This window comes from Ciona intestinalis, chromosome 14 (assembly GCF_000224145.3).
Source record: "Ciona intestinalis chromosome 14, KH, whole genome shotgun sequence".
NCBI classification, from domain to species: Eukaryota; Metazoa; Chordata; class Ascidiacea; order Phlebobranchia; family Cionidae; genus Ciona; species Ciona intestinalis.
In genome coordinates, this window is record NC_020179.2 from 3,368,063 (window position 1) to 3,381,362 (window position 13,300).

At 37.6% G+C, this 13,300-nt stretch overlaps 2 protein-coding genes and 7 non-coding genes across 9 annotated transcripts; 7 read left to right on the plus strand and 2 right to left on the minus strand.

Annotated features, from left to right (window-relative positions):
- Positions 1–910: 910 nt before the first annotated feature.
- On the minus strand, positions 911–7,440 carry LOC100183645 (cationic amino acid transporter 4-like). The gene is made up of 10 exons (XM_026837522.1): positions 6,639–7,440; positions 6,057–6,233; positions 5,644–5,788; positions 4,762–4,973; positions 4,185–4,350; positions 3,376–3,673; positions 2,775–2,941; positions 2,188–2,515; positions 1,637–1,745; positions 911–1,180 (listed from the first exon to the last, which is right to left on the minus strand). The coding sequence occupies exons 1-10, from the start codon at positions 6,721–6,723 to the stop codon at positions 1,113–1,115; spliced, it is 1,755 nt and encodes a 584-aa protein (XP_026693323.1). The 5' UTR covers positions 6,724–7,440; the 3' UTR covers positions 911–1,112.
- A 59-nt stretch (positions 7,441–7,499) lies between these two features.
- Positions 7,500–12,648, minus strand: LOC100185212. The gene is made up of 6 exons (XM_002128906.5): positions 12,258–12,648; positions 11,631–11,765; positions 9,617–9,802; positions 8,916–9,043; positions 8,380–8,527; positions 7,500–8,010 (listed from the first exon to the last, which is right to left on the minus strand). Exons 1-6 carry the CDS (start codon positions 12,298–12,300, stop codon positions 7,835–7,837), a joined length of 816 nt encoding a protein of 271 aa, XP_002128942.1. The 5' UTR covers positions 12,301–12,648; the 3' UTR covers positions 7,500–7,834.
- trnar-ccu lies at positions 9,141–9,213 on the plus strand. The gene has a single exon. It is a non-coding gene; the product is annotated as a tRNA-Arg (tRNA).
- On the plus strand, positions 9,410–9,482 carry trnar-ccu. The gene has a single exon. It is a non-coding gene; the product is annotated as a tRNA-Arg (tRNA).
- trnar-ccu lies at positions 10,465–10,537 on the plus strand. The gene has a single exon. It is a non-coding gene; the product is annotated as a tRNA-Arg (tRNA).
- trnar-ccu lies at positions 10,718–10,790 on the plus strand. The gene has a single exon. It is a non-coding gene; the product is annotated as a tRNA-Arg (tRNA).
- On the plus strand, positions 10,999–11,071 carry trnar-ccu. Its single transcript has one exon. It is a non-coding gene; the product is annotated as a tRNA-Arg (tRNA).
- Positions 11,250–11,322, plus strand: trnar-ccu. Its single transcript has one exon. It is a non-coding gene; the product is annotated as a tRNA-Arg (tRNA).
- A 337-nt stretch (positions 12,649–12,985) lies between the features above and the next one.
- Positions 12,986–13,058, plus strand: trnar-ccu. Its single transcript has one exon. It is a non-coding gene; the product is annotated as a tRNA-Arg (tRNA).
- The last annotated feature ends 242 nt before the right edge of the window (positions 13,059–13,300 follow it).

The following is a 13,300-nucleotide window of genomic DNA, read 5'->3' on the forward strand; positions in this document are numbered from 1 at the left end:
AAACAAAAACTCTTATCTGTGCTTGGCCGATATAGGATGTACCTTCTATACTGCTGCTTTTTCTTAACTGTAAAACACCCTGTTGAGCTGCAGATCTAGCAGCGCCGTGCAGTAGTGCGTAGCGGCGTGTTTTGTACTTTTTGCTGATTGCTGATGTATGCGGCGTCTTTTCAAATTACGCCCGAGGTTTAAATTTACGCTCGAGGTTTTGTACAAAACACAATGTTCAAATGTAACTGGTTACCGACTGCAGTTTTGCTGCTAATTCGCTTCTATTCGCTGTTTTAATTATAATTCATCTGATCTTCTTTATACTGTATTCGAACAGATCAATACAATTTGTGCTATGTTTATATATGAATGAAAATGATATATAGTAGGGTGAGGTAAGATGGGACATCTTTAGCGCATAATGTTCAAATATCTTGTGTTTTAAACAATTAACAGCGGTCTGTGGAAGTCGTGAGGATACGGTTTTATATTTCTCTGAACTTTCTTTGTTTACTACCTAATAGGACGAAATAATATACTTGGAAAAAGTGTCCTATCTCCCCCCACCATACTATATGGAATATCCAATTATAGTAATAACTTGATTAATGTTTTTCTTACAGGTTTGATCATCTATGCAGCTTATGGATATCGAAACAGTAAAGCTGGAAAAAGGGGGCATGAAATGTGATGCAAATGATTGTTTTACATCATATTTGCTGAAGTATACAACTCATAAACCGACGCATTTGGCTTATGCATATGAACAAAATTGGGCATTGAAAAAAGCACTCAAAATATGAAAGTTTTCACATGGATACTGTCTGTCTATGAAGAGATATCCATAATCTCTGAAGATAAACGAATATTTAAAAGCACATGTCGATAATTTGACAAATAAATGGAAACAAAATTTTTCATTTGGACCAAATTATCAGTTACAAAAAATACCAATTAATTCTACATTTCGATCATTGATTTATGTAAAACGGCAGCCTTCTATTTATTTATTGCATTTATTCTGTTGCTACTTAAGTGTCAAAATACATATATATTCAGTTCTAAATTTTCGAAAAATAAACCTGAAAAAATGTTTGGTGAGCCCTTTTTCCGAAACAGCTTTAATTTGATATGACGGCACTTGAATGCTTGCTGTGCGAAAAACTGTACAGAAAGTAGATAAGTAGACCTGGAGAGTACATATTATGCTTATTATATTAATGAAGTTAAAACAAACATGTAATAAATAAATGAATAATAACTTCTATTCTATATAGGTGAGGGCCCCAGCGTGGCATGCCATTGGTCCTATATAGGATTTAGGCCAGGGTTGGCGTTATTTATATGCAAAATTAACCCTGTAATCGGTATAACACTGGTGTTCTGTTGCATACGCCCCATGTCAGCTTATGAGTTACCTATAGTATGCAACTTTGTAAGTATTTATTTTTTGGGGAATTTTTCACTTTTTTAATTTGTGGCTGATAATTTGGATGACCCGTTAGTGACCACTGGGTTGGAGCAATTGTCGTTAGTGTGTCTTGCCTAAGGTCACATAACAAGCCCAACCCATTTTCAGGCGGGGGCTATATAAATCAGAGTGCAGAGGGCCGGATAACTCTTTAGAATTCAAATTCTAACTTACCAAGTACATTCCATATACCGAACCGCACCCAGGTCATAACATGAAGATTCAACATAAGCCATAGATTGATAACGATACTTAAGAAAGGTATGAATGGCACGAACGGGACCTGAGTATAAGAGAAAATGACAGTACGTTATATTTAAACCGTGGAGCAAACACTTTGAAAACGAAACACACAAAACTTTTAAAACTTTGAATAAATTCAATAAAAAAACACAGAACTTTTGATCAGCGCGCAAGTTTGCAACCAAGAGGTGACTGGTTCAAGGCTCGTCGCTGCTACCGTTATGAGCGAATGTCTACTGGGGCAAGACACTTAACGAAAAGTACTACAACCCAGTAAACACTAATAGGTTGTATAAAATCAGCCATACACAAAAACAAAACTAAAAATTCCTTCCAAAATCACCTACAAAGTTTAATACATGGTAACTCATAAGCAGACACGAGGTGTATGAAACGGAACACCCGTGTTATAACACTATCGTTGCCCCGCCACGAGAGGGTAAATAAGTTACATTCATTCACTCATACTTTCATATACTTACCTTGAACCCACTTCCTTGGGTGTTTTGTTCAAACGTGAGAATAAAACACAAGCTTAGCAGAGTACACGTTACTAAGATGATAGAGATAATAATGAACCACCAGGTTTCTGAATAACGACTCCCATACGTTAAAAGAAACATCTCCCCAGATATGAAGGCAATTGCAACAATCAAACTGTAAAAAACTACTTGGCCAGGACGGTATTTTTGAGTCCACTTAAAATATGATCCGAACTTGGATATTAGAATTGACTCTTTCACTAATCCAGCTTCGTGGTCGTTTTTTAAGCCTTCTAAGAGCAAATTCTCCTCTTCAAAATTGCTCAACCTGGAAAAATATAATATATTTAGTAGGTTGGGGTGAGGTACTTGTCCATATTTTCATCATCTTTTATCGTCCCGTTTGGTAGAAAACCAAAAATATTCACAGAATATCAACCCGTAGCCACACGGCTCTTTTTCAAGAAATAGCTACGGCTCTTTATTATATATTTTCTTCACCGTCTCGGGTTAAATTTAGAACACAATATTTAAGTTAATGTTTTTTTGCAAAGTTTATTCTAACCTAAAATTCATTTGCCACTCACCTTTGGTTTTCATACGGCTCATAACGTAGCCGAATCACACATATGGACACGAAAGTACAAGCAAAGAGTTGTCCGATCGCAAGAAATTCCACCAACTGAGAAACGCTGAAGAATATATCAAGCAGAATGACCAAACTCCCACAAACAATAGTGCCAAAAACTGGTACCTGTATATAAAAAGTAAAATTATCGCATTCTTTACATTATTTATGAAATACAACTGGTACCTAAGAACGTGTGTTTATAAATGAAAGAATACATATTCCTTTTTTATCCTTATGTTGCGGGACAACGACAGACGGTATAACACGGGTGTACTGTTTCATACACCTCGCGTGCCCGCTTACCGTTACCGCGTATGTAACTTTGTAGGTATTTATTTAGTGCAGTGGGGTCATTCATTTGTTAAATGGCTGACAATTTAGACAACCCATAAGTGAACATTGGGTTGGAGCAACTGCCGTTAATTGACTTGCACAAAAGCAAACACACCCACAATGTTGGCTGTAGATTCAATTTTAGTGTTTCCGTTCCGTTTTAGCACTATGTATAAATTATATGATACTGTACCTTTACAACAAGAACTGCAGTCATTATTCACCTTTGTCCTTTCGTTAACTTTATGAAATATTGGCCACAATAACCCATCTCTTGCCATTGCAAACAAATAGCGTGGCACGACAATGAAAATAGCAATCGTGCTCGTGAATACGGACGTTGCGAGTCCAATAAACACGATGTACACGGCCCAGTTTAAACCCTTTTGCTGGAAAGCGTTCGTGAAAGGAGCTGTCACGGATATTTTGTTCCACGGAACCATCAGTGTTATTGCAATAGATGTAAGCACGTATAGGACAGTTATTATTGAAAGGGATATAAGAAGAGCCAGCGGGACATCTCTAAAAACAAAACATACAGTATAGTTTGAGGTAAGATGGTCACAGTTTTCATTTTTATCGTTTCATTTGGTAATGAACAAAACATACATGTTACTTGGTACACAACTCAAAACGTATTTAGCGTCTAGGTCTGATAAAGAGAATTTATAAGAGTATAACTATGTACACACTATACCAACATTGCCGGCGCCGTGGAAAAGTGGTTATAGCCGCCTGTCTCTATAGCCCAGAGTATACGGGTTCGAGGCTTAATAATGTTAGTGCCATTGTAGCCGTTTTTGTTTCCTTAGGCAAGACACTAAACTGCAATTGCTCCAACCCTATGGTTCCTTACGGTTTGTCCTTATTGTCAGCAACACATAAATTCCCCCAAATAATCACCAACAAAGTGACATACACGTAATATGGTAAGCTGGCACAAAGTGTATAAATCAGAACACCCGTGCAAATACGACTGTCGTTGCCCGAATCATGTGAGTATAAATAAGTTCATTTGTTCATTTATTTGTACCTGCCCGGGTTAATAGATTCTTCAGTTGTGGATGCGACGACTTCGTAGCCAACGTATGAGAAAATTAAAACTGCCGTTCCGCTAAGAACACCAGAAAACCCGTAAGGAAAAAATCCACCTTTTACTTCGGTCCAGTTGCGTATGTCTGCGTAATGCAGTCCGGCGCCTATGGAGAATGTGAATGAATGAATGAATGAATTTAACTTATTTACCCTCGCGTGGCGGGACAAGGACAGTCCTTATAACACGAATGTTCTGTTTCACACACCTCGTGCCCGCTTACGAGTTACCACGTATCTACTTTGGCTGGGTGAATATTTTTGTACTTTACGATTAAAGAGATTTATATAGTAGGGTAGGGGAAGATCGGACACCTTTAGCACATAATATCCAAATATCCTGATAGTATTTTAAACAGTTAACAACGGTCTTTGGGAGTCGAGGGGATGCGGTTTTAATATATCTTTAAATGTTCATTGTTTACTACTAAATGGGACGAGAAAATAGAATGAAAAGGTGTCCTATCTTTCCTCACCCTACTATACGTCGTACTATATTCTGGTTTAACAATACTTACATATTATAAACAATATCACGAAAATGTTGATTGAACCCAAAACAATATTTCCCGTTGATGATGATTTGATACCAGAAGCTACTAAACCAACACATAATATCATAAAAGCTGTTCCAATAAAGTCAGGATAACTTGCCAATATCCCACCAGGCAAGGGTACATGTTTTTCCATGTAATTCCTGATCGTGTGGTTCGAGAATTCGTCTATTACTCTGGAAATGTAAGTCTGTTTTCACGACAATGAAAACGATGAGAAAACAAAGTAAGATGGTTTAATGTCACTCAGCGTTGCGGACAACGACAGTCGTTAGAAAAAAAATGTTGTAAATGTTGACAGCAATACAGCAGCCAGCAGTAGTTTTATAAGATTTTCTAATCATACTATTGCGGGTGTAAGTATCTTTGGGCAAGACATTTAGGCAATGCTTCAACCCAGTGGTTACTAATGGGTTATCTAGTGAACTGCCAACTATAGAGAAAACAACCCCCCAAAATTACATTCGTGATAACCTGTAAGCTGGCACGAGGTGTATGAAACAGAACACCTGTGTTATAACGAAATAATATAATAGTAATCATTGGGGGAAAGCAATGTCGTTTAGTGTCTTGTCCAAAGACGACTACACCTATAAGAGCACAGTGCAGCATGATAAAATTCTACTTCTGTATGGCTTTTTTTCAGTATGGTATGGTATGGTATGCATATATAGTAGGGTGGGGGAAGATGGGACACATTACCATTCTATTTTCTTGTCCCATTTAGTAGTAAACAAAATTCAAAAAAAATATATAAAACCGTATATCTTCACGACTACCATATACACCGTTGTTAATTGCTTTAAAATACGATTAGGATATTTTTTTGAGCTAAGTTATTCTTACTCAGCTAATGCCCTCCCACCAGATGCGGCACCGACAGCATGTTCAAATGCGACGTTCCAACCAACCAGAAAACCCCATATTTCACCCAGTGTAAAATAAGTGAACTGGTAAGCCGAACCAGTGGCCGGAATTCGGGCACAGAGTTCTAGGAAATTACATGAATAAATGTAACTTATTTACCATCGCGTGGCGGAGCAACGACAGTGGTTATAACACGGGTGTTCTGTTTCACACGCACCTCATGCATGCTTACAAGTTACTAACGTCTGCTCAAGGACACATACGCCCGCAATGGTAGCAGCCTCGAACCCATTACCTCTAGGTTAGAGGCAGACGCGCTAACCACTTTGTATTTTAGGTATGTATATGTACCAAAACGACTAAGAAACATAATGGGAAAACCAAATACAAACCTGCGTAGCAAACTGCCGAAAGTCCAGATGCTATTCCTGCAAGCAAGTAGCTAATAATGACAGACGGTCCACTTGTATTGTGAATCACAGTGCCCGTAGTTACGTAAATACCAACACCGAGCATTGCGCCAAGAGATAAAGCTGTAACGTCGAATAAACGGAGACATCTTCGCAGCTCTGGAAATTAGAACACATTTTAAATCAGCGTTTCATAAACTGGAGTAAATTTGCCACTTTGGGGTAAATTCCTCGTATTTAGGGAGTAAAAGCGTTTAAAATGATGTATAAATCTAATAAGCATCTTTGGTAAAAAATTAAAGCATACAAAAAAGTTTAAGAACCACTGTACTTTAATCACTAATAGAGTTTAGACTTTCAGGAAGTTGCATACAATTAAGTTATATTTTGCCCAAACAAATGATTGAGTTTACTGTGTACATACACTGCTGCATGCATTTTAAAAGCGCTGCCTCGTACGTAATACAAGACTTAGAAAGAACCAGTTTCCGATTTAGATTGTATTACACCCTGGTTGGTGCAGTTGCCATATGTTTAGCAATTAGTTATAAACCTTAAACTTACGGTCTGTTGAGACTTCAGTCGAGAAACTCTTCTTTCTTACTAAAGCTGTACCGAACTTATGGAGCAAAGATTTGAGCTGCTTCATTGCTGCTTTGGTAGTTGCTGAGGCTAGAAGTTTTAGGCGCTTAAGAAACTAAGCCTATTTCCATTCTTATTTCATGGTGATCTAACTTTACACTGTTTCCTTTGCATATCCTGTGAGTGACCTGTTAGACAATATAGCGGTGGACTGTACTTCGATCACGTTGTTCATTGAAATACTTTACCCTAATTTAAACTAATGCATTAAGATTGAGTATTAACTATTGAACAGTCGTGTTGCGTAACTGTAACATCTGATGCAACTTTGTTTATAATTAAGCGACAAATTTTGCGTTTTTCAGAAACTATACTCAGCCCGCCCGTTGGGCGTACTGGCGCAACTTTTCAGTGTAAAACGTTCTTTCATGTTTTTGCTTTCGCACACTTGTTTAATGCTACAAAAGCCCTGCTATGTTTTATGTTAAGAGGGCCGTAGCAGCTTTCTTATACGCGTGCTGTCCTCAAACTTTTCCGTAGCTTGATGCCGCTCGTTTCTGCGCCAATAAAGCAAGTTGTCGACCTATAGCGTTATGAAGTTGATACGTTGAGACGAATGCGAGCTTCAATCGTTTACCGTGCGAACTACACTGTTGAAGAAAACGTCTGAAAATCTCAATACTCTGTGTATCCGGTGTGCATTTCTTGTTAGACAAACACTCTGCTGAGTTGCAGCCAAAACAACAACAGTGTTCTAGAATTTAAGGTCTGAATTTACTCCAGTCATACCAATGGCGCTTATAGATCAGTAAAGTCAAGTTACAGACGAAAACACAACTACAATTACATTTTGCGTGTTTTATCAGACAGTATCGTTTTTGCTACAGCAATAAAGGCAAAGCGCATTTGGCGTAAAAAGATTAAAAATTATTCACCTATTTTGGGTCAAACTGTACCTAATTAGGTTTTGACCGAGAATCGTTAAAAATTCAAGCAATGTAGCGTGTAAAATCAAATGTAAAGCTGCTTAATATGGGAAAATTAAAACGTAAAAAGTGCTGTGCTGTTTAAGTGTAAATGTGCACGAAAAGGCTAAAAACATGTGCAAGATGTGGACAGAATAGCTTTGACACACTTATACCATATCCTTTAGCAAGTAATAGTTAATCCAAGTTCTTTTATATGTAATCACACGCGTTCTGCACAAGACGAAACTTCTGCCTGAAAAGTTGACGATCTGAGTTGTAACCATCGTCAATATGCACGGCGTCGCTCGGTGTCCAGTCGCCACCCCATCGAAGTCCAGCTCGTTTTAAATTGTTAATCAAACAGTTGGCGTAAGGGTTTCTTTGCCCTGTAGGATAAATATAGTAGGTTGGGGAAGATGGTACAAGATTTGTTTTATTTTGTCAAAACATTCAAAAAAATTTATAATTGAAGTCTCGCGTATATAAAAGAACGATGCTAGTTGTTAAAAAATCATGTATGCTCGATAGAAATATGGACATCATGTTCTGTTATGTATATACAGTAGGGTGGCATTTGGTAGTAAACAAAGAACATTCCAAGAATTATAAAACTGTATTCTCACGACTTCCATATACACCGTTGTTAATGGTTTTAAACATGATCAGAATATTTATATATTATGTACTAAAGGTGTTCCGACTTCCCCACCCTACCATATATATATATAAACTCTACACGCATTCACATTCCAAACCTTCTAAACAAATCATGTTGCACCATCCAATAGGAGTAGCTAAATTGAATGCAATGGCGTGCCCAATGAGGTAATTGCTGAACCTTGCAGGTCGAATGCTTCCATCCAGATTTGGCCTTCGCTTTTTGAAAGAATGTATCACATGAACCTAAAAATACGCCATTTAGTTCTCGTCTTGTGGGGTAAGATAAGATACTGTTAGTACCTATAAAACCACTCTTTCCTAATCGGGTTTTGTATTTTCTAATCGGGTAACAGTTAATAGCGCTCTTTTGGAGTCGTCGGCATGCGGTTATTTAATTCGGTAAGTATTCTTCGTATAAACAATCAAAAAAATTTAAATTTATAATTATTCACTTAAATAAAATCACTCACAAAGTTACATACGTAGTAATTCGTAATAGGACACGAGGTGTGTAAAACAGAACACCTGTGTTCTAACAATCGTCCTTGCCCCGCCACGCCAGTATGAATATATAGCTTGTCCTTGCCCCGCCACGCCAGTATGAATATATATAATATAGAAAGGTGTTTACCACTACATCGCATATGACTGCGTAACTATGGACTTGTGTCATAGATGGAACGAATTCTGGATGTACTACGATCATTCTGTCGTTCAATCCAATTACTTTCTTTGTCTTGTATTTTACCAAAGGACAATCTGAAAAATAAAGCAAGATACGTTCATTCAAATTACACAACAAAAGATTTAACCATTACTTGCTATTTGTAAATTTTATACAGTTATCATTCCGTACGCCTCGGTGGCCTAATGGATAAGGCATTGGCCTCCTAAGCCAAGGATTGTGGGTTCGTGTCCCACCCGAGTTGTTATGCTTACCTTTTGTTCGCGAGATTAAATTTATCAAGTATAGCGAACGGCAAAACAAAGTTTAATTTATGTAGTTTTACGCAAATGGTGGCGACGCAAACTAAACTTTAATATTTCCCAAATTTTAGCATATCTGTTATTAATGTAATATATTACACGATCTATAAAAACTCAATTAAAAAGGTGGGAACATGCGCCTCGGTGGCCTAATGGATAAGGCATTGGCCTCCTAAGCCAAGGATTGTGGGTTCGAGTCCCACCCGAGGTGATAATTATTTTACATATTTCCAAATAAACGAAATAGTAATTCTGTGCAATGGAATTCGCGAGGATGAGGTTTGTACGATAAAATAGAGTGAAAAGATGTCCCATCTTCCCCACCCTACTATAAAAGCTGATTACCTCCAGCTATTGGTGTAACCGGTGTGGTTGGTGGTCTCGCAGGCTCACAACATTTTCTTGAGGTTGGTCCGCCACATTTTCCAGCTACGTATTCTCCATCACACGAATTTCCTATATTTTTACATTCTCCCTCCGATGCTGTACACAAGGCATCCCCCAGTCTCCAAACCTGTTCCGTAGCCAAACCTGCGAAACAACATACGAGATAAAATCGATATGGCCTGGCCATCTAAAACGTTTAAAGCATATTGTTATGTGTAGTAGAACATTGTATAGTTGCGATATTAATAATAAATGTTTAATTTTATTTATAGTAGGGTTGGGAAGACGGGACACCTCTTAATTTTATTTTCTTGTCTCATTTGGTAGTAAACAAAGAACATTCAAAGAATTCTAAAACCATATTCTCAAAACGACTCTCCTAGGCCGTTGTTACCTGTTTAAAACACGATCGGGGTGTTTGGATATTATGTGCTAAATAAAGGGGTCCCATCCTATTCACAAAACTATAATACCGTGGGAATACACAAACACACCGGAAAGCAATTTTGAGATATTAATCTTGTTTTGTCGCATACAAAATGCCCAAGGCATATTATGCGGCTATTGTGACATTTCTATATCAAATACGACAAAGATATCAAATCATGTTCTTCCACTTTTCGGGACTTGTTTTTATAATTTAGTTCGTACATACCATGTGGTATAATTTGACACACGACACATACTTTTGAAAGACATTTTACGAGAACGTGTAGTGGTGCTCGTTCAATTTTTAGACTTAAAAAATAATCGTTAAGGAAAAATATTGTCTAATTTAACCACAATTATTTAGTAATGTAACACGCGCGTCGGTGGCCTAATGGATAAGGCATTGGCCTCCTAAGCCAAGGATTGTGGGTTCGAGTCCCACCCGAGGTGGTATTACTTTTTCCTACTTCCAACTTCCCAACTTTAGGGAACGAAACTTATTAAACACTTTACTCCAATTTTAATATAAACAATGCATCAGTCTTATTTTGTACAGTTAGAAAGATTTGAACACGGTAACTTTTTGATAATCTAATATTTTGAACTTTTTGTGACGTAAGACCTGTGTAAGCCTCGGTGGCCTAATGGATAAGGCATTGGCCTCCTAAGCCAAGGATTGTGGGTTCGAGTCCCATCCGGGGTGATTATTTTATTTTTCCAGTTTTATATATTTAATTAGCGGGTGGCAAACTACCCAACAATTAGTTATAGAAAGCTTTTACGCGAATAATGGCGATGCAAACTTAACATTTGTTGGGCTAGAAGGTATATTTTAAACTAAAAACGTTTTTACTTTTTTTAATAGACAAGTATTGCTAATTCAATTGCGATTATTTCATTATTATACGCCCGCCTCGGTGGCCTAATGGATAAGGCATTGGCCTCCTAAGCCAAGGATTGTGGGTTCGAGTCCCACCCGAGGTGCTACAATGAGTATTGTTTTAACATTGCACTATTTGTATATTAGTACTTTAAACTTACAGAATAGCATAATTTTATGTTTGAAGAACTATCGAAGCTTACATTTAAGTTTCTATTTGTCAAAATCGTCATTAAGTTTAATTTATTGTCGTAACTAAAATATATACTTGACGAAACACGCGCCTCGGTGGCCTAATGGATAAGGCATTGGCCTCCTAAGCCAAGGATTGTGGGTTCGAGTCCCACCCGAGGTGCTCTGATAATTTTTTTTATCTTAGCAACTATATGCCAGACAACAACAGTGATAGCACGCATGTTAAGGTTTCATACTCCAGGTGCCCGCTTAACAAGTTATCACATTTTAACTTTGTAGGTGATTGTTTTTATGCATAGCTGATTAGGAAAAACATTTTAATGAACACTTGATTAGTATCTTACCCAATGCTATACAAGCCAACATCGGTACGGAAGCGAAGAGCCATTAACCCGTACCACTATTCCGCGGCGCCATGTGTACTTATCTTACCGTACAGTACAATACATACAGAGCCATTAAACTTACATGCTGCATCACACATTGCGCAACATCTTCTATCCACCCCACCAAGACATAAACCACTCTTCCAGGAAGCCAAACATTTCGTAATGGGCCATTCTAAACATTCGCCTCCAGTATTGGTACATGCAGTGTCCGCATCTAGGTCAAAATAATTTGTGTCGATTTTGGGAAATCAAGAGCAGTTTTCATAATCTATATCTTTAACAGTGAACGGGCAAATGTTGCTTATTAGACTCATTTTATTGGATAGACAGAACGCCTTTAGCACATATTATCCAAATATCTTGATCGTGTTTTAAACAATTAACAACGGTCAGTGGATGTCGTAAGGATACGTTATTGAATTATTAGAATGTTCTTTGTTTACTACCAAATGGGACGGGAGAATTAAATGAAAGGGTGTTTTATCTTACCCCAACCCTATAATATTAAACCGCTAATTAACATATTCTCAAAAAAATACGGTCGCAAGTTTTACTAGTTTTTTAAGAAACATATGTTAACTACTAAAACTGTCAACGGTATAAATAATGAAGCAGTTCCACAACCCCCAAGACCTAAATATCACAATAGATAATTAAAACAAAAATTAATTGCCAATATGGATAACGCAGTTACACTATACTTTACCTGCAGCGGCGAGAAAACTGATTGCGACAACTAACCAGATCATAATAACACCCTGTTATCCGAACTACTTATTCTGTTGGTTTATCCAAAACACAATACGTTACAAATTGGGCTACCGATCGCGTGGCAAACCAGTCGTCCGCGTGCCCTCGAGCCTAAACCAAAATGTGGTTATTGAACGAATCGGCGAAGACGTCATAAGCTTAAAGCTTCAAATTGTGTAAGATTTGTATCAAGTAACACTAAACATCGGCAAGAGGCGACGGGCAGACGGCCAATGTTTTAAAACTGGTACAGGTCAGTGCATGGTATACTCGAAGGAAAGTAACTAATTTATGCTCGCGTGGCGGGCAACGGATGTCGTTATAACACGGGTGTTCTGTATCATACCCCTCGAGTCCGCGAGTACGATTTACCATGTATGTATAACTTTGTGGGTAATTATTTGGGCGATTATTTTTGTTGTGGCAAATATCTAAACAATATGTTATTTGGGTATTTTTTACGTAAATAGTAGCGACGCAAACTTAACTTTAATAATCTACAAACATAAGTGTAGTTATTACTGACTTAATTAACTTTTCTATAGATTGGGTATTATATTAAATCGTGTGTAGTTGTTTAGTCTTACTTTTCAGTCTTAGTCTTACTGACTAAACAACTACACACGATTTAATATAATAAATACACGATCTATAGAAAAGTCAATTAACAACATCGAGACACGCGCCTCGGTGGCCTAATGGATAAGGCATTGGCCTCCTAAGCCAAGGATTGTGGGTTCGAGTCCCACCCGAGGTGTTAGAGGTAATATTTTTTAACGTTGCACTATTTATATAGTAGGGTGGGGGAGGATGGGACACCTCTTCATTTAATTTTCTTGTCACATTTGATAGAAAACAAAGATCAATCAACGAATTATAAAACCGTATCCTCACGAATCCCATAGACCGTTTTTATTGGTTAAAACACAATCAAGATAATTGGACATTCTGTGTAAAGGTGTCTCATTTCCCCCAACCCTACTATATAAACAGTGCAAC